A 25,428-nucleotide genomic window follows, 5' to 3' on the forward strand; every position below is an offset into this window, starting at 1 on the left:
ATTGTACCATTATTTGTATTTTAACTTAGTTTTTATTAGACAAGTTATTCCTTGAAACAGTCAACCACGAACTCCCCTTTGTGTAGGCTAGGGGGCAGCATACTGGTCTGATTTCTGGCAGCAGTAATCCATCACCTCTGCTGTTTTCAAAAGCCATTCAAAAATAGTAGCAAAAATAGCACAAAAGCCCTGGAACAGCTATTTGGTCTATTCATATGCTGGTAGGGAGTAAAATAGGAAAATAAACACATTCCCTTACGATCTTAATATTAACCTGTTCATTGGTCCTTTAAACTGGATTAAGGGAACACACTGTGGTCTAGTGGACAGGGCACTGGACTGGCAACTAGAAGGGGGCCTCTGTTCCAAGCTCTCCTAATGATCTGCTCTGTGATCTCTCTGTGTGCTTGTTTTCCTTCTTGCCCTTTGCCTATCTTGTCTATTTGGATTGTAAGCCTACGGGCTGCCTCTCTGTATTTGTAGAGCACCTGGCATAGCTGAGCTCCAATCTCAACTGGAAGATTCAAGACACCGCTGTAAATAAAAAGGATAAATAAGCCTTTGCTTCTCTCTGTGCGAGTTCCATATTTCTTGAAAAATGAATACGACCAACCAACTGCCAAGTTGCATCTATGTCAGCGTTTATTTATACTGAAAGGCTTTAAAAATACAGAATAAAATAGCTTTATCTACTATTATTCACAACATCTGGTCCAAATATTACATATTTTTTAAATATTTAAACGTTTAATGAAGCAATGTTAGAAAAACAAAATACGAAAACTCCATAAAAGAATTACACTTTTCAAAAAATAAAAACAAACAAACAAACAGAAAACCCTTGGTATAACACAAAATAAAAATGTTTACAGCCAAAGTCAGTCACAAAAAAAGAAAAAACTCATGGAAAAATATTTATCCCCACTGTCTAAGAACAGTCAATAGTTTGTTATGCCAAAGGTTGTTATAAACAGACAAAAGTACAATAATTTGGACTGGCAGCAAGACGCAAAGATGTCACAATAAATGCCAGATAACACAGGAGGCAAGTCTAAATACATCTTTGACATTCATAAGTACCGATGACAATGTGCACAGTCACAATCGAATTGTAACTTGACAGGAATGGTTTGGATGTCGCTAAATATGAATCCCCCACATTTAAAGCAGCCCAGCACTATGTTGTATAGAAGACTCTTGGGCGGAAGCTAAATACCGGCAAGCGTGTGGCCTCCTCCAGTATTGTAAATAGCTACATAAAGAGGTGGACATGCGACGTTGGTTATCCCACGTCCAGGAAGGTTAACATAAGCCTGAGCAAGAAGTCCTACGAGAGATACACCAAATGGGAAACAAACCACTGGAAGATTTTCTGGAGAGGAAAAAGTGATTATTTTTGGTTTGAGAAGGCCACTTAGAAAAACAACCAAGGTTGTGCTGGTCCATCATGCATTTTTATTCAGATCTAAATTACGTTAGCACAAGCTGCTTTGGATTGTGTGCAAACATCCAATGGCTAACTTAAACCACCAGACACTGGCTGCTTTGGACTGTGAGCAAACATCCAATGGCTAACTTAAACCGTCAGACGCTGTAAACCACAGGTGCCTGTAGTGCTGTTTATACCATAAGTGATATTAACCCACTGAATATTTTTGACACTGTTTTGGTATGAAGGCATTGCCAAGATGGATTGTTCTTACCTGACTGACACCTCTTGCTGTATACATAGTACCAAGGATTTCAGTTCGTGTTGATTCTACTTTGCGAGTCACAATATTTCGGTAGCGACGTGAACAATAAGAAACCCTTCCGTTTTCAGGAATAACGAACACGGGTAAATAAAGTATACACAACTACTATCGATTCGTCAATGAAGAAATTCTATCACCACATGACATTGTCATGACAATCATACCACTCCCTCCCAGGAAACCTGTGAAAGTTATCCTGAGTGGAAATGTTATTTTTAATATATGGAAATAAAATACTGCAATATTCATGTACAGACCAAGTTGCCATATTGAAAGTTAGTATTAAAAGGTGTAAAGCAAATCCCGAGTATGAATTTGGAAGAAAAAGGAAGAAGTCATGCTTTCCCCAATAGGTGACTGATCAAGCTAGCCAGTCAACACACCCGAATAGGACATTCCTCAGTCATAGGTAAATTTGCTGTGAAATGTAAATTTTCAAGATGAATAATCTGTCAGAGTTCTATTTAGAAAACTTGTTAGCAAGAGTTCTTAATTTAACCAAAAAGATCAATACAATAAAAGATTGGCTACAAAAGCCCCAAAGCTATTTTGCTTTGAATATAGTTATACACCTTTGATACGACAAAATGATATTTCGCCATGAATATTTGCCATTCTAGATTTAAATCGACTTGAAACACCTCATTCTCTTCTAGTCCTTCTAGTAGGTGTTGTCTTCTTTATACAGTATTGTCTGACTTCTCAATTAGAAAGACAATTACATATACAGCAAACACATAGTATTGCAACAACAACCGTATTTCTATTTCCATCTCCCACACCAACTCACCCCTTTAAGTATAAACGTAAACAAGAAACTTTTAAAGTATCTAACTGCTTTTCAAAATTACAGAGCAAAACTCCGCAGCGTATCTACCTGCAGCACCTCATGTGGTAAACTTTGCATCACCTAAAGTTAACAGCATTTCGACACCATTCTAACTCAAATTTAACGTGTTTTGTTGTTGTTTTGGTTTTTGGGGGTGTGTGGATTCTCCTACCATAAACAAAGGTATTAAAAATCTGCACTTAGTATTTGATTGGCAACTGTAGATTCCTCTCAGAAAGAGATGCGCAGAAGGGGGATTTCTCTTCCGCAGGCAAAACTGTGCACTTGAGCCTTTCCCCCACTCTTATCTGAGAATGCGGAGATATACACAAAGAGACATCTCACATTCTGGATGTTGCCATTATCAGACGTTAAATGCGCCGCCAGTGACTTTGTTAAAACATTTTGCTATAAGCAGTGTTTCATCAGCTCTCTTCTGGTTGTCCTTGCAAAATTAAGGCTCAACGTTAACCATTAGCTTTCTTAAAAGAAGAGGATTCAAGAAGTCACCTTTCTCAGAAGTTAAACGTTTCAGGATTTTCGTTACAAAATGGACTGCTCAACCACACTAAATACTAGTTTTCGTGTTGCCAAGTCAAGGTGGCTACAAAAGCGAAGCATGTCAGCTACACATTGTGATCCTCCGGTATATATTTCGCTCAACTTCTCTCACCCAGTCAATGGAATCAGCGTGGTAGGACCAGGGAAGAATTAAAATCTAACCATAAGATTTTAGATGGAGGCGGCTCTGGCTTTACATAATCCAATGTACTTTCTTCTGTCAAGGATGGTATTGTATCTCAGAAAAACAAGTCCTCAGAATGATGGTTAAACTGTTGCTTGATTCCAACTACCACGCAGCACCTAAAGACTATTTAAAGTGGTTGTTCTTTCAAACATGTTTAATAGGCCATTCGTGTGAGTGCGGCACTTTACTTCATCCAAAGTAAGATCTTGTAGGAAAAAATCTATTTAATTTTCAAGTCAGGATTTCCCATTGTGTTGTCTACTACTGTATGACGCGTCATGCTAATACAAGAATGCACAAGCTTCCTGGCATTTCAGGGTTAACATGTAAGTCATTCTGCCAACAACCTTGTAAGGTAGCCAAATTGTTCCTAAAGTTGTTATAAGATTTTAGTTTCTTTCCACTGCCTTATATTAACACGCTCTTTTGGGAAAAGATCAGAGAAGCCTCAAGCATGACATTCGCTGCTGAGTCCACAGAACAAAAACGTACTATCAGATTTTAAGTATCTAGAAGTCTGTTTTTAAGTAGTGGCATCATCTTTAATTCAGACTTTTGCCTTCCTGACCCCACATTTATAAATGAACCAGCTTTGGCATTTTACATGATTATAACCACCTCAAACAAGTGGCTTTTCTTTTTTTAATTCCAACTCCCCCACCCTGACATCTTTGGTTGCACATAAAATAAAAGGTGGAAAATTTAGAAGCTTAGTGTTACTGATCAGTGCTCTTGGCCAAATCCGTTCCTAAGGAGACGGGTAATTTCTGCAACCCCTCTCGTGGCCTGGAGAGCAAAATAGAAAACGTAAGAGCAGTTTTGCACTACAGGTGACATCACTTTGTCTACTACACAATAATTCTTCTGACTGGCTTTCAACAAAGTCCAACTGACACCACCACTGCAAACTACTGAAGGTTCCTTGGAGCAAGAACAAATACATGGTTTGTTATGGAAAAAGTTGTATAAAAATACGTTGCATAAACAGCCATGACATGCTGAAAACGAGATCAATGGAATCATTTTGACGCTGCACTATTCAATACTGATCCATTAAGCAATTTTCTTCCCCTCCCCCACCCCAGCCCGTCCATGCTTCAATAACAAAATTTACTGCTCCCGTCCAGTAGTCAACTTTGATAAATATATTAGTGAATTACAGTATTTACCTTTTTTTTTTTTTAATCCAGAGATACAAAACGCAAGCATCGTAGAGCATACTGGCCTTAAGAGTACATTACACTACACTTCCCTGATGATCTCCACAGCTTAAAAATGCTTTTTTGGGGCCACACTGAAACACTGACATCTAAAACTAACTTGCAATAGTAAGAACATTAAACATGAATAAAACCTTATAATTATGAATGCATGATGAGCATTAACATCCACATAACATCAGAGCTGAGGCTATTCCAGAAAAAAAATATCTGAATGGCACCGTCACTGGGCCCAATACCCGTTAAAACCATCCAGTGGATGACGATGCCAAATGCAGTGTCTCTGCTATTTAAAAAATCCACTTGTAAAAACAAACAGCTGCTGGGAGAGTCCCCAGAGGAGGGGAAAAAGGCAACGTATACATAGGCCGCTCTTACTCAAGTGGCACTAGTCAGACCGAGATCGTATCTGAGCAGGATGAAGAAAATTCGGTACAAGTCAGAATAAGCAAATGCTGATATTTTGCCCTGTTGATTTCTACGTATCTGGGGCTGCTTAGACAAATTCACATTTTCATTCAGGAAGAGTCTGTGATTAAAGTGGATATATGCACTGCATTGTAATGATAAAAGCGGTTGGGCTAGGAAAATGGAACCGTCTTGAAGTTAAATAGTTCCCTATCCAAGTAAAAATAAAGCTGGCACATCCCTTAAAGAGAACTTGGACTTAGGCACCAGTTAGGTGGCTAGCTGCCAGGCAGACAAGAGCAATCCTATTTAAGTGAGTCTTGCACAGTAGTAGATCACGTGTGTCAAGCAGTGCTTTTATCTGGCGTAATTTAGTAAGGAAACACTTGTCTGGAAATCTCTGAATGCACTGTCAACGATTGTGAAGATATTCTAGTGATATAACCATTAGCCACAACAATATAAAGTCTGATTTACAGGTGGCTGTGTGGAAAAAATATGGAATGTATGAGCTATAACTGGAAAAAAATACAACTGACTTGATACTGGTGTCTGTGTTTTACAAGTGAATAAAACGGTATTTACTCATTTCACACAAGGATTTAAATTGTCTGGCACAACTAACTGACAGCAATGAATGTGCCGAAAACGCCAGCAGCGATGATTTAAATAAAATAATCGGAGGATAAAATTTTCAAAAGCACCTAAGTAATTTAGGAGCCCACGTTCCATTTTCAAATGTTAGTTAGGCACTTAGGAACCTAAACCTGTTCTGAAAATGGGACTCGGGCACTTAAATTTTACCCAGATCGGTAACCAATTAGGCAACCAGACACACTATATAGAGCCATCACCATCCACAACAGGAAAGCTTTTTTTTTTTTTTAAATCTGTCTCAGCTCTGGTTCCAGAATTTAAATGCAGATATACAAAACATATATTTTAATGCTTCTTAATCAGCAAGAAACTGCAAATACATCTGTTACTACAACGAGATAATATAATTGCAACCAAGGCTATACGGTAGCCTCAGAGTCTTCGTCTGAACTCCTGCAGTTACTGCTTTTCCTGAAGCCTTTCCACGTGTAGCCCATGAAGGTGGGACTGATGGGCAAGAAGCTGAAGCACCTGTACTTTTTGATAAAGTTCATGCCAAAGGGCAAATCGTATGTTTCCATGCCCTCCAGGGACTTGCTGCCTTTCCCCACGCCTTTCTTCCATTTCTGGATTCCTCTCTCCTCGGGGCTTCCTGAAGTTAAATTTAAAAAAAAAAAGGGGGGGGACTCATTCTACTTCAAAAACATCATGTTCCACAAGCAGCCAGTCTAGGAAGCCACATCGTAGTCACGGGCAGGGAAAAACAGAACTTCACTGTAAAGGTAGAGCATCGAGTACAAAGTTGCTCCTACACCTCGAAGGGCTTGTCTACACTACTGGCCAGACTGACGGGCAGCGATTGATCCTGCGGGGGTCGATTTATCGGGTCTAGTATAGAAGTGATAAATCGACCGCCGATCGCTCTAGCGTCGACTCCGGTACTCCACCTCAACGAGAAGCGCAAGGGGAAATCGACGGGAGAGCGTCTCCCACCGACGCACTGCAGTGAAGACACCGCGGTAAGTTGATCTAAGTACGTCGACTTCAGCTACGTTATTCACGTAGCTGAAGTTGCATAACTTGGATCGATCTCTCCTGTAGTGTAGACCAGCCCTAGGTCAATGGCGACTTGATGGAAACAGGATCAGACCTTATATGATCTTCTACTAAGGAAGTGGCTTCAACAGTCTGTTCTTTTCCCTGGGTTCATTTCGTAATCATCAGTACATTTTTTAACTTACATTGCCCTTTCGGCATAGAGACGTTAAATGACTTGCCTAAGGCATCACAGCAAGTCAGTGAATTCAAGCCAAGAATTAAGCTCTGGTCTCCAGCATCCCAGTTCTGCGTTCTCATCTCCAAGCCATGCCGCCTCCCCAGTTAACAGTGAGAACCCTCATTCAGAAAGGCAGGTGAAGCCGTTTAAATTTCAAAGACAATTACAACGACATCACAAAACTCACCTGGAATGGTGTTATCCAAAATAAAGGCCACACACCCACCGACAAACATGGCTGTAGTGAGAAGAACGTTTAACACTTGATCGATACCTGCTATTCCTAGAAGAAAAAGAAAAAGAATTAGGTCAGGATTTGCAGTTTTTACATGTCCACACCCTATCTGGGGGGTCTGATCTCATATACCTTAACCAGGCAAAAATCCCAGTGAGCTCAAGGGGGGCCTTGCTTGAGTAAGCAAAGAACAGAGGATTAGGTCCTTGCAAACAGTTTACAGGAGCATCTGCCACTAAGCTAGTCGAATATGTAAGACTGAGGGAAGTATGTGCCTTACCTACTCTTTTTAGAGTCTACAGTTCTGGATTTAAATCAGTCAGGAAACTAACCTGAAAGGAATTCATTTCAGATTGCTTAGACTACCATTTTCTTTAATAAATATATGGGAGACACTTCTGTTAATGCAATGAAAAAACTACTAGATAAAAAATATGAGATTTTTTCAAATTTCAAAATGATGTTGACCAAACAACCCAACTATTCACTATCGTTCCTTGGAATGGCAAGTAGTTTACAAGGTTCTTCATGAAGGATTACTCTATTATTGCTTTGAATTTAGTTCTTCCCGCTTCCTTAAAGCGAATCTCAGCCAAAATGAACAGCTAGATTAGCCTCTGAATCTGCTTTTGAAGCAGCATGATTAAAATTTAGTTTAGACTTGTAGCTTTCACCAAAATAAATGGTTCTGGTTCAGGGGCTTTCTTCAAACATTACATATCTGCGTCAGTCCCAGTGGTGACAGAAATCAAAACAGCTTCTCCATGGTTTAGTTAAGAAATCAGTCATTAAAAAGTCTGAAATAAACTGAATTTTGAGGCCATCTCTCTCGAAAATACATCTGCAAGTGACAAACGCACCACAGTCTTGTCAAAGGTTAACACAAATACCCACGTTTCAAGATCTAGCTCAACGTTTTCTCCAGTGCTTTTCAAACCTTTTATCGATTAGCTCTTGCTTTCTAAATGCACACTTTTCTCAACTCTTCTTCCACCCATCCAGCAGTAGGTCCTCTCCAGACCCTGCATCCCTCTCCAATGTCACCCACAGAAGGTGAGGTGAGAAAGTCATCTCCACACCATCTGGAACAACCTTCTTGGGTCTCACCATCTCACTGTACTGGGAATATATCTGCTCCTTTACTTATGGCTCTCAGTCCAGGTGTACCCTACATTCTTTTATAAACTATGTTGGTCAGGCATGTGATCCCTGACCCACATAGCTGTGCCAGCAAAAGCCCTAATTATTCTGGCAAATCTGCACATGGAATAAGCTATGCCAGGGAAAGTGTAATTTTGCTCGGATAAGGTGCTTCCACACTCGGACATTACACTTGAATATACCTATACTGGCAAAGTGCTCCTACTGTAGGTAAGACCTTGATTATTATTATTATTATTATTTTTTTTAATAAAGTATTTGTCACTAGCCCATGTTTCACTCGGTACAACATTTTCAACGAATCAGAAGTTCGTACCTGTAACCAGTGGATTTTGTTTGAGATAACTTGGAAGGACAAGTCCGAAGAAGATGGAAAATCCAAGTACAAAGAGGTTACGTGAAGAGTTTAAATCTATGAACTGGAGGTTGGACAGACCCACAGCTGTAATCATTCCTAAACAAAAACAATGAAGAGTGCGAACTTTTAGACTCTCCCTCCTTTTCGTTCAACAATTTTGTTCAAAGGTTAGCTAACAGCCACAGGTACATACCACAGAGGTCAAAGGCTGTCACACAATCAACTCGCATATGAAGAGAAGCAGAGAAAAAGACACTTACCAAAGAGGGTGCAGAAGAGGGCTCCAAGCACTGGGTCAGGCAGGGATGCAAAGAGCGCACTGAACTTCCCAACCATTCCAAGTAAGAGCATGAAGGCTGCACCATACTGAATAACCCTACGACTTCCAACCTATGAAGCACAAAGGGAGAGGAATGAAGCAGAATACTTCAGAAAAATACACATTTACACCAACTTTAATATCTTACTTTTTACACTAGCAAAATCTATATTTTATTGTCTAATCCCTCTTGAAATTCTCTCCAAACAGAGCCCAGCCATCTCCTGTAGTCCTTCACGACACCACGAAGCAAAGTAACCCTGCACAACAGTAGCTACTCTGGCCGAGACAATATACATAGGGTTGACTGTGAATTCTCCAGTGAAAAACCCAGCACAATTCCCCCAAACCCACAGCCTACAGGAACTGGAGATCATCAGAGGAGCGGAAACTGCAGAGATCTCAATTTTAGGACCAGCTGCTTCAATTTTCCATTTAGATTTTTTTTTTCTCTTCTTAAAATACTGGCTGCACAGTTTTACAAATGTCTTGGGTTTCACAGCTGGAACATGGTTGTACTTCAACAGTGACATAATATGGTTTGGTTTTGCTTATTTAAACTAGGCTGTTTTGAAACTAAAGAATCATTAACCTTGCCCAGCATGGTTTCCTTAATGTAGTTTGGTCCCATCTACAAAAATTAAAATAAGCCATGTAACACAAATTCCCCCAAGACGGTTTTAACAAATGGGACCAACATGTATACATTTGCATTGGCACCACATTAACACCGCCTTGCAGAAAAACGTATCGCCAGCTAACAGCAACGGAGTGAAATTTTGCCTCACTTCCAATTCACTTCAGTCACGTGTAATTTCCCTGCCTCAGATCATGTAACTGATTTTAAGTCATCTCTCTTTTAAGCGGCTACAGTATTTGTCACCTGCAGAATTTGGCTCAGCTAATGCTGCAGGAACTTTAAAATGTAAAAACATTATGGAAACGGAAATACTAATTGTGGAACCTATAGTGTAGTATTACTCTTACATTTTAGGTTGTATTGTATGTTTATACACAAGTATAATATGTTTTGAACTAGAGAGAGACCTGGTGTACATACCCACATATTTGTATGCACAGGACCCAAATCTGGTATGTTTGAAAATTTGCTCCCAGCATAAACCTTTCAGAGGTTTTGAATTCAGCAATGTTAAGCTTCATACAGAACGTAAGTAATAAAAATCACTATTATGTGTGGGTGTTTCCAGTGCTTGAGCCCTTAACTGAGCCAGTAGGTATAACAGGGTGCTTCACCCAAAAAGAGACACTCAGCATAAGCAACTATCAGTTCCTCAGAATGCTTGGGTGCTAACAGGGTCAGACACAAGCAAGAGTGGCTCATGCTGCAATTATGTAACATTTGAATTTTAAAAAGAAGCACATTATGCCTTTGTGGGTAGAGGAGACTATTTTCACAATGTTCTTCATTGCTTAACCGTTCGCAGTCTTACCCGCTACGTGTGAAGAGACCAATTGCAAAGAGAAGCCAGACTGGTCAACATTAGTTATTTAGTGGATTAGCAATGCAAACAACTCTGCAAAATATCTTGATTGAAAATATTTTCCTATTTGTATAGTATTAATTTCCCTCTGACTTGCTATCCCTTTCCCATTACTGATTACTTGATGATAGAGAGTGAAAATTGCTGAAAACTGAATCAGCATTACACCCCCAGCCAGTAAAAAGGAAATTGACATGCAAATATTCAGCCTTTAGGCATTAAACAAATGAAGTCTCAACTGGGATTTGAATCCCACTGTGAGTAGTCTATTACTGAAAACATCGAGTTCAGTTCTGAATTTGATCTGCGTTCATGTTCCCAGAGACTTACACATAAACTGAACAAAAAAGGTTCTTATTTCAAAACCAGAGGAAACCGCGTACAGCAAATCAGTATCTTATTGACATTTAATATTCTTTTCATCATGAATGTTTGCAGCGCAAGATGCCTGAAGCTTCTGCCCTGTAGTCAGATACATCACTCAATTCTCTTCTCACAGGGTAAAATTCACCGGAGCAGGGGTCTAGCATAAGGCCTAGGCCCTATCCAAGGGCCACTTAAAATTGGACCTTAAGCTGTGCATGAGCTTTGTGATGCACTCTGCACAGGGGTGTATTTTACACCCACAGACTTTACACTGATAACAGGCTCAGTTTTAGTCCACAGTGTGCCAGATCACCTGACATATCTTAGGCCAGGTCTACACTACACACTTACTTTGGTACAACTGTGTGTGGATTTTTCATACCCCTGAGTGATATAGTTATACCAGCCTTAACCCTCTGTGTAGACAACGCTATGTTGGTGGGAGAGCTCCTCTCCCCGGCACAGCTACTGTCTCTCGCGGAGGTGGAGTAACTAAGCTGACAGGAGAATTTTCTCCCGTTAGCTTTAGAGCATCTCCATCCAAGCACTACAGTAGCGTAGCTGCACCGAAGCAGTGTTTGTAGTGTAGATGGGCATACGCAGGAATAAAAAAATTGACCACTTTTGGAGGGGCACGTTCTGTGCCCCACCCCGAGGCTGGGGCATGCCCCTGCTTGCCCCCCCCCCTTCTGAACCCCCAAGTGTAGACTTGCCCACAGTTAGGCTTTTAACCCCATACAAAGTTTACATGCCTCTTTGCACCCTTGCCTTATGACAGGTTTCAGAGTAACAGCCGTGTTAGTCTGTATTCGTAAAAAGAAAAGGAGTACTTGTGGCACCTTAGAGACTAACCAGTTTATTTGAGCATGAGCTTTCGTGAGCTACAGCTCACTTCATCGGATGCATAGCATATCGTGGAAACTGCAGAAGACATTATATACACACAGAGACCATGAAACAAAACTTCCTCCCACCTTACTCCCCCGCTGGCAACAGCTTATCTAAAGTGATCCTCAAGTAGAGCCATTTCCAGCACAAATCCAGGTTTTCTCACCCTTCCCCCCCCCCCCCACATACAAATTCACTCTCCTGCTGGCAACAGCCCATCCCCCTTTTGAAACCCCTCTTTATAATGCGCATGATAATCAAGGTGGGTCACCTCCAGCACTAATCCAGGTTTTCTCACCCCCCCCCACCCCCCCCCTTTTTTTCCAAAAACCACACACACAAACTCATTCTCCTGCTGGCAACAGCTCATCTTACAATGTGCACAGCAATAATCCAAGTTTAACCAGAACGTCTTGGGGGGGGGTTTTGCAGGAAAAAAACAAGGGGAGACAGGCTACCTTGCATAATGACTTAGCCACTCCCAGTCTCAATTCAAGCCCAAATTAATAGTATCCAATTTGCAAATGAATTCCAATTCAGCAGTTTCTCGCTGGAGTCTGGATTTGAAGTTTTTTTGCTTTAAGATAGCGACCCTCATGTCTGTGATTGCGTGACCAGAGAGATTGAAGTGTTCTCCGACTGGTTTATGAATGTTATAATTCTTGACATCTGATTTGTGTCCATTTATTCTTTTACGTAGAGACTGTCCAGTTTGACCAATGTACACCTCTGAACAACATAATGATCCACAGAGGCCTGCCTACCAACATTACAAAAAGAAGGATTCTAGGTGGACTCCTCCTGAAGGTAGAAACAGCAGACTGGACTTCTACATAGAGTGCTTCCGCCGACGTGCACGGGCTGAAATTGTGGAAAAGCAGCATCACTTGCCCCATAACCTCAGCCGTGCAGAACACAATGCCATCCACAGCCTCAGAAACAACTCTGACATCATAATCAAAAAGGCTGACAAAGGAGGTGCTGTTGTCATCATGAATAGGTCGGAATATGAACAAGAGGCTGCTCGGCAGCTCTCCAACACCACTTTCTACAAGCCATTACCCTCTGATCCCACTGAGAGTTACCAAAAGCATCTACAGCATTTGCTCAAGAAACTTCCTGAAAAAGCACAAGATCAAATCCGCACAGACACACCCCTGGAACCCCCACCTGGGATATTCTATCTACTACCCAAGATCCATAAACCTGGAAATCCTGGGCGCCCCATCATCTCAGGCATTGGCACCCTGACAGCAGGATTGTCCGGCTATGTAGACTCACTCCTCAGGCCCTACGCTACCAGCACTCCCAGCTACCTTCGAGACACCACTGACTTCCTGAGGAAACTACAATCCATCGGTGATCTTCCTGATAACACCATCCTGGCCACTATGGATGTAGAAGCCCTCTACACCAACATTCCACACAAAGATGGACTACAAGCCATCAAGAACACTATCCCCGATAATGTCACGGCTAACCTGGTGGCTGAACTTTGTGACTTTGTCCTTACCCATAACTATTTTACATTTGGGGACAATGTATACCTTCAGATCAGCGGCACTGCTATGGGTACCCGCATGGCCCCACAGTATGCCAACATTTTTATGGCTGATTTAGAACAACGCTTCCTCAGCTCTCGTCCCCTAACGCCCCTACTTTACTTGCGCTATATTGATGACATCTTCATCATCTGGACCCATGGAAAAGAAGCCCTTGAGGAATTCCACCATGATTTCAACAATTTCCATCCCACCATCAACCTCAGCCTGGTCCAGTCCACACAAGAGATCCACTTCCTGGACACTACAGTGCTAATAAACGATGGTCACATCAACACCACCCTATACCGGAAACCTACTGACCGCTATTCCTACCTACATGCCTCCAGCTTTCACCCTGACCACACCACACGATCCATCGTCTACAGCCAAGCTCTGCGATACAACCGCATTTGCTCCAACCCCTCAGACAGAGACAAACACCTACAAGATCTCTATCAAGCATTCTTACAACTACAATACCCACCTGCGGAAGTGAAGAAACAGATTGATAGAGCCAGAAGAGTTCCCAGAAGTCACCTACTACAGGACAGGCCTAACAAAGAAAATAACAGAACGCCACTAGCCGTCACCTTCAGCCCCCAACTAAAACCCCTCCAACGCATTATTAAGGATCTACAACCTATCCTGAAGGATGACCCAACACTCTCACAAATCTTGGGAGAAAGGCCAGTCCTTGCCTACAGACAGCCCCCCAACCTGAAGCGAATACTCACCAACAACCACATACCACACAACAGAACCACTAGCCCAGGAACCTATCCTTGCAACAAAGCCCGTTGCCAACTGTGCCCACATATCTATTCAGGGGACACCACCACAGGGCCTAACAACATCAGCCACACTATCAGAGGCTCGTTCACCTGCACATCCACCAATGTGATATATGCCATCATGTGCCAGCAATGCCCCTCTGCCATGTACATTGGTCAAACTGGACAGTCTCTACGTAAAAGAATAAATGGACACAAATCAGATGTCAAGAATTATAACATTCATAAACCAGTCGGAGAACACTTCAATCTCTCTGGTCACGCAATCACAGACATGAGGGTCGCTATCTTAAAGCAAAAAAACTTCAAATCCAGACTCCAGCGAGAAACTGCTGAATTGGAATTCATTTGCAAATTGGATACTATTAATTTGGGCTTGAATAGAGACTGGGAGTGGCTAAGTCATTATGCAAGGTAGCCTGTCTCCCCTTGTTTTTTTCCTGCAAAACCCCCCCCCAAGACGTTCTGGTTAAACTTGGATTATTGCTGTGCACATTGTAAGATGAGCTGTTGCCAGCAGGAGAATGAGTTTGTGTGTGTGGTTTTTGGAAAAAAAGGGGGGGGGGTGGGGGGGGTGAGAAAACCTGGATTAGTGCTGGAGGTGACCCACCTTGATTATCATGCGCATTATAAAGAGGGGTTTCAAAAGGGGGATGGGCTGTTGCCAGCAGGAGAGTGAATTTGTATGTGGGGGGGGGGGGGGAAGGGTGAGAAAACCTGGATTTGTGCTGGAAATGGCTCTACTTGAGGATCACTTTAGATAAGCTGTTGCCAGCGGGGGAGTAAGGTGGGAGGAAGTTTTGTTTCATGGTCTCTGTGTGTATATAATGTCTTCTGCAGTTTCCACGATATGCTATGCATCCGATGAAGTGAGCTGTAGCTCACGAAAGCTCATGCTCAAATAAACTGGTTAGTCTCTAAGGTGCCACAAGTACTCCTTGCCTTATGGTAACTCCCAGGAAAATTAGGCAGTAGACATTGAGATTATTTGGTCACAATAAACCTTTTATAATTAAACCTCTTTTTATAAACATTTACACTAATTTTTTCCTATGGAATTCCCTTCAATAATAAAAAGGAGGAGAGAGGTCCAGTCAGCAGATGGCGCTGTTAGAATTTCTATTCTCAGCCAAAGCAAATACGCTTGTTTTAGCAGAGACAAAAATGGATAAAGATGCTCCAGAACGTTATGTGTACGTAAGAAAATGAAGCCATCCCTCTGTACCGCCCAACGAGTTTGAAAATTAGATGATAAATTTAAATAAAAAGATTTAATACAATTACTGAAAATGAAATATACGCTTTCTGAGATCTGTCATCACAGATCCAGTATATGCTGTGTACATCTTCTATTTTCATTTGCAAGAAGCAGCTGGATCTGATTGCTGAGTTCAAACACCACAATCACTTATGCCAAATATTTGACAAAAATATGGACATTCATAACAAATGGTTACTCTAAGTAATTTGATATCCTTAACAATATTAATAATGGAGGTTGAACAAATCAGTGTGTATTCTAAGGTCCCAATTCAGGAAGTTACTAAAGCATGTGCCTACTTAAGCATGTGAATAGTCCCCATTAATTCTTATCATAGAATCACAGAAGATTAGGGTTGGAGGAGACCTCAGGAGGTCATCTAGCCCAACCCCCCTGCTCAAAGCTACATCTTCCCACTCAGGGCTTTGTCAAGCTGGCACTTAAAAACCTCTAAGGATGGAGATTCCACCACTTCCCTAGGTAACCCATTCCAGTGCTTTACCACCCTCGCAGTGAAACTGTTTCTCCTAATATCCAAGCTAGACCTCCCCGACTAAAACTTGAGACCATTGCTCCTTGTTCTGTTATCTGCCACCATCTGCTGAGAACATGCGAGCTCCATCCTCTTTGGAACGCCCCCTTCAGGTAGTTGAAGGCTGCTATCAAATCCCGCCTTACTCTTCTCTTCTGCAGACTAAATAAGCCCAGTTCTCTCAGCCTCTCCTCCTAAGTCTTGTGCCCCAACCTCCTCATCATTTTCATTGCCCTCCGCTGGAATCTCTCCAGTTTGTCCACATCCTTTCTGTCGTGGGGGGCCCACTAACGGGACCGACTTACCTGCTTAAAGTTAAGCATATGCTGACATACTTTGCTGAACAAGCCTAAAGCACAGGGCATTTTCAAAATACACATGAGAAATATAGCATCCAAAGCATTTTAGGTGCTTTACAAACTAATAAGAAGCCAAGGACAAAGGTACTTAACTTAAACCTACAAGGGGGTTTTTAACCTCTGATGTGGCTACATCAATGCAACAGCACACCAGGGCAAACCCCCAGTACGTGCCGCACACAGTGGGGGATTTCACCAGTGTTGCTCAACAGGCGACTCACACCCCCGCCCCGTGTAGACAAGGCCTTAAGGTTTGCACTGTATTACACTGTGTGTAAAAATGTTTAGTCATTGTTATGAATTACCTCACATACCAGAGCATTGATTTCAATTTACTTTAGAGCCCAACCAATTTGAAGACTGTAAAATCAACTTTGTTTGCACAAAGATCCAATTGATCTCATGTTACATTCCTGAAATAGGTTTTCTAACCACTTCCGACAAAACAAAGAAAAGGTTTTACGATCTCTTGTTCATAATGGACATCTTGACAGTGTAGACAGATGAAGGAAGTTCAAAATATTGTGTGGCAGACGGTTTGCACGACAAGCTACAAGAGAGCACTACTTCCCTGTAGAGGGTTATGTCATGAAACAATATCAATGGTGAGAGCCAGAGTACTACAAGATCAAGCAATACTCAGGGAACTGATTACTGGCTGATGAGAGTAGAACATGTACCTTGGTGATACCCAAGACCCCGATATTAGGGCTCGAAGAGGTGGATCCATTACCAGTACCAAATACTCCATCCAAAACACAGGAAAGACCCTCAATGAAAATCCCTCTGTAATTCATGAAGAGAAAAAGAGTTAAACTTTTAGATTAAAATACTCTCACTTCAAAATGTATTAATGGTTGCACAGTAAGTAGGTGCTTATCATAGTCCCTGGTCCCCAAGTTCTGATCCACTGAACATTTCAACACTTGGGTACATCTAACCAACCACAGTGGGGTCTCGTTGCCCCATCCTAGATTTCTACATTCGTAAAACAATTTAGGAAAATATAATGATGTCGAAAAATCAACGTTTAGAATTACTCTCTACTCTTAAAATTAAATTTCAGCTGCATTTAACAAGATACCGACACTGATTCCTTAGAATGAATTTAAAGCCCAAACGTTTAATGATTCTGGCAATATTAGGATAGACACGAGTGCTGCTCCTACTGAAGCCATACGTCTAACTTCCACTGAGTTCAGCAGGTTCAGGATTGGGCTTTGAGTATTCTATTTCATAAAACGGCTCAATTCAAAGAAGTTATGTTTTAGAAATCAGATCATTGGGTTCTAGACTTGATCATATTGTAAAATGTGATACCAAAACATCTGATAACAAAACTCTATCTCAGCCAGAATATGAAGCAGCCATGACAGCAGATAATACTATGCTTATTCTTTTCCAAGTGACTTACCTATTTATTGCATGAATAGGTGGAGGAGGAGCACAAGACAACCTTGCACAGGCATAGTAATCTCCGATTGATTCTATAATGCTTGCAACAACTGCACTAAGCATTCCTATTACTCCAGCCGCTGAAATCGTTGGCAACCCCCACTGAACTGTGAAGAGAAGAAAACTGAAATCTCTTTTGTTCTACTGAAGACAATAATTTAGCTATTAAGATGTAAAAACACTGGTTCCATTGCAGATTGCATGACTATCGCCTATGAAGATCATTCATTAAAACTCTATCTAGTTCAACTAGATATGAGAGGCAGAAACACTTGCTTAAATGTAAACCACTACAGTTTTTAGAGAGATTAAACCATTTTAACTGGCTTGGCCATTTTAAAAACCAACTGCTTGCATTCATGATAAATCTCAATGATTTGAGCTGCAGCTTGAGATCAGATCAGTGTGGGCTGATCACATAATTATGATTTGTTTGCACATTTGGTCTCTGCCTTCAAGGGCTAACTATCTAAAAAGGACAAACTACCAGCTGTGATGATCCACATACTAACACCCCATCTCTCCAAACCTTCACAATACTAAAATAAGCCTGATTTGAAAATTGCCATTGTTTTCATAACCACTGCCTCGATGCTTTCATCTTTTTTAAAGACTGAGGCACTCTTCCAATTAAGCAGTGTAAGTTATGCATATATTAGTGAGTCACCCAGGGAAGTCTAATCCATCTTAGATTTGAAAAATAATACCACTACCCTCCCTCCTCACCTCTCCCCCGCCCCCCCCAAAAATCTTCATTTGCTTTACATCACGTTTTATAAAACATACTTCAGAAACTACTTCTTTAAAATGTTCAATATGAACTAAAGCACACGAAAAACCAAAACACAGTTGCCTCATTTCTGTGTGATAGTATTGATATGCATTTCTGGTATTGCTCCTTTCACCTCAGAAGGGGCACAATTAAATTTGGCTGTAAAACTGCAATTTGTGTTAATGAGAAATGTGACGGTAAGTCCTCAGTTACCAATTTTAAGCTTTAGATCCATCAGCAAAAGAATAAATGTCTAATAGTTTTACTGTAAAACTCACTTATGCCCCAGGTATCCTGTTTCTCCAACCCACTTTCACATTTCAAAAGTAAAAAGATACACTGCAGCATTTAATTGGTTAAAATTACCAGGTTGTATATACTTCCATTTGGACATTGTGCAGTGCTCTGGAAATTCCCCTAGCACATAGAGTAAGGGAGTTCAGACACCAGCCCACAGTTTCAAATTTGATGCCGAAGGTTTGACACTTAGGTTTATTATTTAGGCCAACAAACAGAAGTGGTCTAATTTTCAGACTTGTTCAGACTCCCACAGAAAACAATGGGAGTTTGGCCCTTCTGAAAGCCAGGCCACTTCTATAGTGGTGCCCAATTTCAGGCTCCCAAATTTGAAAATTTTCATCATAATTATCAGAAGTGGATAAGAAGAAATGTGCTCAATCGGGAAAACAAAATATAAAACCCCAGACCTGTGCATTTAAGTGATGCTCTTAGGTGGCTTAAAATCGAGACACCTGTATCCATTTGTTCTCACGATAGCTCTCAATGACCTCAGCAGCTTAACAGGGCTATATGCACTCGCCACATCACCTATATCTTACAGTGCTATTAGCAGTGGAATATATGAAAGTAACAGCTTGCTGCGCAACAAACTGCACATCACCAAGTGAGTGTTAAGGAAAATTAAACCCATCATTTCCCAGGAATCCCAGTAGCTGCTTTGCCGTATCCATTGATAAAAGGTTACTCTTTTGTGCTCAGCACCTCTCTGAATGAGACCCTGTGGCTTGTGCTGTTTTTGTATGTAAAGGGAAAGCCATAACCAGGTTTAAAACTCCTGGTTTCTATAGGTCAGTTTAAAATCCCACCCCTCTTACTGTCTAAACACATCAGAACCCAATGGTATGACATGGTCAGTAATGTTAGCAAGGAACATTGAAAGGATGCTCGTGAGCATCCTTCTAACTCCCAGCACTTGTACACATTTTGTAACATACTCACAAGGATAAGGAACCTTAAACCAGGGTGCTACCAACAGCACTCCTTGTCTAGCATCCGTGCGCGCATAGAACCCATACTTTGTGCTGTCGGGGGGAAAGACGTCTGTCACAGTAAAGATGAAGCAAAGCAACCATGACACCAGGATAGCCAGAATAATCTGCGGATGAGGGGGAGGGGGGGAAGAAAAAAAAAGTATTTAAAGTGAACACAAGTTTCCATTTATCAACAAGGAAATGGCCATCAATAGTGAATTGTTCATGCAAACCTCTATTACCTACATATCAGACATACTTAAAACCAGAATAATAAATCCTATAATGAACTTCTTGGGTAGATTTTCCTTTAATTAAACTGCATCTAGAAAAGCTTTCAAGTCGACTTTTCCCCCTTCTTAAATCAGTGAATGCTTCCAAATGAGTACTTCAGGAATGACTGCACTAGTTTTTATTTTAACAAAAACATAAAAGGAAGCTTTTCACATAACTCAAGTGCATATTACAGAAAGCCTGAAGATAGTGAACTTTACCACCCCCTACTTTGGAAGGCTAAATTTTAGTTGTGAACCTCTCCTTCCCCCTCCAGACTCCTTCACTCCCCCTTTTCCCCACCCTGTACCCTGTAACTGGCTCTGCACAGGCACAGGGGTGAGCCCACATGGAGCCAGCTGCAAGAATGGGGACTATGAATACTAGAGGTTTGTCACCATTTCCTGTACTAAATGAGAAATTTTGTGGAGTTTCTTAAAAGTGCATTTGTGGCGTTATCCCCATTATTATTTTTTGTGATCTGCTCAGCTGGTTATAGAAAAATCAAAATAGTCTTCACCAATTCGGGGTGGGGGTGGGGGGAGGAGGAGGGAAGAGTCCATTCAGACTTTATTTCACCATAACCTGTGGTATGGAAAAATCAAAGACAAATGGAATTACTTACAGGAAACATTTTAAAAAGCTGCAACCTGTAGGCTGTCCATCCTTTTTTGGATTTGTAAATGGGTAAGGGGAATTTGACGTTCCTTGCATATTGGGAAAACAACAACACTAGGAAAATAGTCCTGAGGGAGAGAAAAAAGGGCCATAAATCATTCGCATCAGTACGTTAAAAATCCCTCCCATTACGAATATAATATTGTAATCTCTTGCAGACATTCAGACAGCCAAGGTATAGCAGCATGTTTTGGTGCTTAACCAAGACAACACATTTTTACAGAGAAAATGAATACTTTAAGTATGAAGCCATTGTAATGAGAAATCCAATACTATAAAATATGTACACATGCTTTAGAGTGTCATAATACAGTTAAAAGAAAAGGAGTACTTGTGGCACCTTAGAGACTAACCAATTTATTTGAGCATAAGCTTTCGTGATCTCAGCTCATTCATTGGATGCATTCACTGAATGCTGCAGCTCACGAAACCTTATGCTCAAATAAATTGGTTCGTCTCTAAGGTGCCACAAGAACTCCTTTTCTTTTTGCGAATACAGACTAATGCGGTGGCTACTCTGAAACCTGTCAAAATACAGTTAGAGGTAAATAGGTCAGAACAGAGGGAGCGAGATTAAGAGATCTAGGCCACTGAGTGATACATATTCAGAGATGGGAAAGCCACTGAGATGGAGAGAGATTGTTCTCTATAACTCCTGTCTTTAGGGCGCTGCCACTATCCATAGCCCGTGTGTGAAAGCACAGATGTCTAGGACTCTATGAAGTCTCACTGCTAAATACGCAGAAGGGGAGGTCAGAGACAGGCTGGAGGCAAGTACATGGCGAGATCTTAATACTCGGTACTTACATAAAGCATATCATCTCCAAAGCACTTTACAAACATTCATTAAGTAAGTTACCAAAAATCAGTTCTAGCATCAGCTCTTAAAGGCTCAAATTTTGTGGCGTATTCACCCTCCAACGTCCAAGTGCAACAGTCAAAGATTAACGAGTTACACGTTAGCACAGGGTGAAATTTCATCCTATGCAGAAGGACAGCTCAAGGCTTACACACCACTTAAGTTCTCAAAATAGGGTTTAAGTGATATACAGAACCTGTGCTGGCTCTCTAGCACAGAGGTATACTTCACTTATCCTTTAGGTTAATACATAAGAACTGCACAACTGATTTATGGAAAGTAAGTTCTGGTGAAGCCAAACTCTAATTCCCATCCCACTGCGAAGTTTTTACAGAAAACACATTTTTCCTTGAAAACCAGTCATGACTTCTGAGAATCCAACAACAGAAAGAAGGAGAAAGTGTTCAAAAGTGAAAGAAATGCAGATCCATCTAGAGAGAGCACAAAGCAGGGGAAGATGCAGCATGTGTAATGCAGAGTTGTAGGGCAACATGAACTGCTAAAGCCACCCACACCATTCTGTTGAGTAGGATGGCAAATAAACAAATATCAAGATCTCTCTCCCAGGCAGACCAATATTCCCAGTTCCATTCAAACTTTAGTGTTAATAATAATAATACTGTTTATTACTTGTACTACAATAATGCCTATAAGCTCTAGTATTAAGCAACCATTTTTCTTGGGCCAAAGCACCTGACTCGAGTTTTGGACTTGCCTCAGGGTCACAAGTGCAAACTTCTAATTTAGAAGGATTTTAAAAAAATATTAATTTAGCACTGTTGTAAGATTTTAAGTCACTGCTGCTCATACTGTGAAGAGGGTAAACAAGGCACGGTATTTAATATTTTACTCAAGCTCAATATCGCAGAGAACAGTCTTAATGCCTAAAAATTACTAACAAACGACCTGAATGAAAGCCTATTCCAGGTCCTACCCAAAGTAGTGACCTCATATGCTTCTCTAGTCTCTTATGGTATTCTCTGCTGACCTTGAACAAGATACTAGTCCTTATCTTGAGAGCCAGTCTCGCTCTAGTGAGTCAAATCAGAATGCAAACTACATAAAAACTTGAGTTAAGCTGTCCTAAATATAAACCCTTTTTGAAATTCTAAAGGAGTAGGTTCCATTCCCAATTCCAAGATTTTAAGCTTCTTTCTTTCCATATTTTCCTGTTCCAAATCACCTTTAATTCAGTAGAAAAAAGTTTTGTTCTCTCTTAAACTCCAGGTACAGCGTGTTCTGCACAGGAGTAGTGTCATTCATACTTGCAAAAGTATGAATGATAAGAGGTACCTTTCCTTGCGTATGAGGTACATCTTGCACTCTTCAAAGAAAGACATTACTGAAAGATGGACTACCTTTGTAAGTGTAACTAGCTCACCCTAAACCAGAGTTCAACTGGTTGCCGATAGTATTAAATAAAAGTAATGGTAAGAACTAAAACTGGATTACCCAAACATGACAGATGTTCCAAGCTTCCTAATTCAGAGATAGAGCTGGCAGTGGTTAAAGCACAGAAGTGGGAGTCAGAACTCAAAATGTAATTCCAGCTCTGCCATTGCCTCACTGGGACCATACACAAGTAAACCTTTGCGTCTCAACCTGCTGATCTACTAAATGGCTGTAATATTAGGCCTGCTTCGGGGGAAATATTGAGGCTTACTGGCAGTCTCTGTATAGTATTTTGCGATCCTTGGATGAAAGACATTAAGTAAACACAGAAGTATTATTATTAAATTTGAATATTTTGCCCTCAGGCCCTGTGACAAGGCAATTTTCCTGCAGTATTCTTGCAAAACATTACTGAATTAAGTTAAAGCATCTTTGGAGTGCAAAGTTTATGTATTGTGAGATTGGATGTAAATTCTCAGGGGGGCAAGAGAGGGGAAGAGAGACGTGGCCAATGAAAGCCCTGGGAAGTGTGATGAGCTTCAAAGGACTATTTTAAACAAGACAAGAAGGAACTTCTGGGACAAACAAGTGAATTTACAAGGAAATACCTGGGGGAAAGTGAATGCAAATTCCCACCTTCAGACCCAACCTTTTGGTATTAAACCCCAAGGAGAGAAACACCGTCTGCTGATTATCTTTTCTCAGAATCTGAAGATCCAAGATCCAAGCTGTATACAGGAGAGACTGACTTATTCATGGGTGTGCTTGTTCTCAGCTAAAGCAGTGATGAACTTGTAACCACAGAAAAAGCCCTTTGTGAGGCTTGAAGGACTGATCAATTTACCAGAGCCCTAGCTGGATTGGGGGGTGATTTCTGGTAAGCTTCTTAGCATTCATGCAGAGTTTTATTGTTTTTAATAGGTTCTCTCTGTAATGCTTTCATCTTAAGAACAAAGGTTTTTGCTTACAAAGAACTGCCGGGTAACTTAGAACTGGGCAATTACAGCTCTTTATAGCCTCTGAGGAGAAAGCAAAGTGCAGATGCAGGCCTGTTTAGGCAGTCTGGCTTGCTGGGAAGTCACAGCGTAAGCAGGGAACTAAGCAGACTGGAAAATCCCCAGTCTGGAGGGAGACAGAGACAGCTCTCACTCAAGAGGTAACAGCTGAAGAGCCGGGAGCCCACAGTGGGTGCCCTTACTGGCCAATGCAGGGGGAATTCAGGTGGAGCTGTCCTGAACTGTGACAGGCCTTATTCACCAAACAGACCAGCGTCCCAGATGCACAACTGAAGCACAGTCTAGGAACTCATGTTTCCCAGTCTTCACTCGGTGCTCAACACTCTATGATGCATCCTAAGAGTGAGTTATTTCAGCCTTGGACTCTGATTTGTGCAACATGTGACGTCAGAAAACTGTTTGGGAAATTAAAAATCCTGTGAAACAGGACTAACTGCCTGTTTAGTGAAGAACAGTTCATTCACAGGTATTTTTCTGCCTCCCAAGTTAGCGACATAACTCTCTGTAGCATGTCATAACAGAGAAGGTATTTTCACGAGACTTTTTTTTTTTTTTTTTTTTTTTAATATACTGAGTTTAGCTGACTGAGGAGACACTTTCCAGTCTTGTACAAAGTTCTGCATTGCAGCAGTCGGACAGGATTTATTTATTGGCCGATGCTCAACTATTTAATTGCTGTTCCCTAACAACAAATGGAATGGGAGAGGAGGTGAGAAGTCCGCCCACAGTGGGAAACTTGAGAGTTGCTGCAGGGATTTAAATGCAGAAGGAAGTAAGGGAATACACACAGAAAGTAAAAATAAAGGGCGAAAGTCACACACATGCTAAAGCTGTGCATATTTCCTCACTAACAGTTGTTCAGCGTGAACGCAGGAAACCTATATAACAAACAAAAACTACCAAAGCATTAATTACTACTAAAGGCTATGTCCTATCCTTTGTGCAAACCACTCCCTGACATGAGCAGGAGAACCACTGTGGAGTGACAACGGTATGCATCCTTACTTCATAATGCAGCTCCAGTTAACCACATCCAAGGGTACTTACAACATAGCAATACCCCAGTGTTTGCCTGCTCTCTCCCCTGCAGCCTGGAAACCCGACAGGCCAATCAGAGCCACAGTTGGTGTAATCGTCAGAGGTCCAATGTATCTCAGGAGAGCTCCAGGAAGGCCAAGGAAGCCAATCACCACTTCTATTAAGGAGGACATGATAATAGCCCCTTGGATCTGAATACACAAAGAATGGGAAAAAATACAGTTCAATTAAGTTTGAAACGAAATATTCTTTTTTGGCTCTGGGTTATAAACTGCAATTAAAGAATTCAGTGACAAAGCAGGCCTCAGCAAACTGTTTTTCGTCATACAACAGCTAATTATGAGTTTAAGTGACTTATTGCTTACGTATAACACTCATGTTTTTCTCCACAAAACTATTACCTAACGGACCAATGGGCCAGTTTGGTAGTTGTGTGGATAGCACATCACACTGTCATACAGGAGACCTGGGTTCCAGGCTAACCTTTAAGCTCTCAGATCGAACCGGCAAGGGCTGGTGGCGCCAC

The 25,428-nt window shown here is 41.2% G+C and overlaps 1 protein-coding gene across 8 annotated transcripts in view; it reads right to left on the minus strand.

The window, feature by feature from the left end:
• Positions 1–624: 624 nt before the first annotated feature.
• Positions 625–25,428, minus strand: part of SLC23A2 (solute carrier family 23 member 2) — a 128,867-nt gene continuing 104,063 nt past the window's right edge. For all 8 annotated transcript variants that reach the window (XM_037886498.2, XM_037886496.2, XM_043536163.1 and 5 more), the window contains 9 exons: positions 24,912–25,093; positions 20,545–20,665; positions 19,615–19,771; positions 17,563–17,710; positions 16,829–16,934; positions 8,847–8,976; positions 8,545–8,682; positions 7,020–7,115; positions 625–6,208 (listed from right to left, as the gene is read on the minus strand). In XM_037886498.2, the coding sequence (XP_037742426.1) occupies positions 5,976–6,208; positions 7,020–7,115; positions 8,545–8,682; positions 8,847–8,976; positions 16,829–16,934; positions 17,563–17,710; positions 19,615–19,771; positions 20,545–20,665; positions 24,912–25,093 (1,311 nt within the window). In that variant the 3' untranslated portion in view covers positions 625–5,975. The remainder of the gene's footprint in view (positions 6,209–7,019; positions 7,116–8,544; positions 8,683–8,846; positions 8,977–16,828; positions 16,935–17,562; positions 17,711–19,614; positions 19,772–20,544; positions 20,666–24,911; positions 25,094–25,428) is intronic.

Source organism: Chelonia mydas, chromosome 26 (genome assembly GCF_015237465.2).
Source record: "Chelonia mydas isolate rCheMyd1 chromosome 26, rCheMyd1.pri.v2, whole genome shotgun sequence".
Classification (NCBI taxonomy): Eukaryota; Metazoa; Chordata; order Testudines; family Cheloniidae; genus Chelonia; species Chelonia mydas.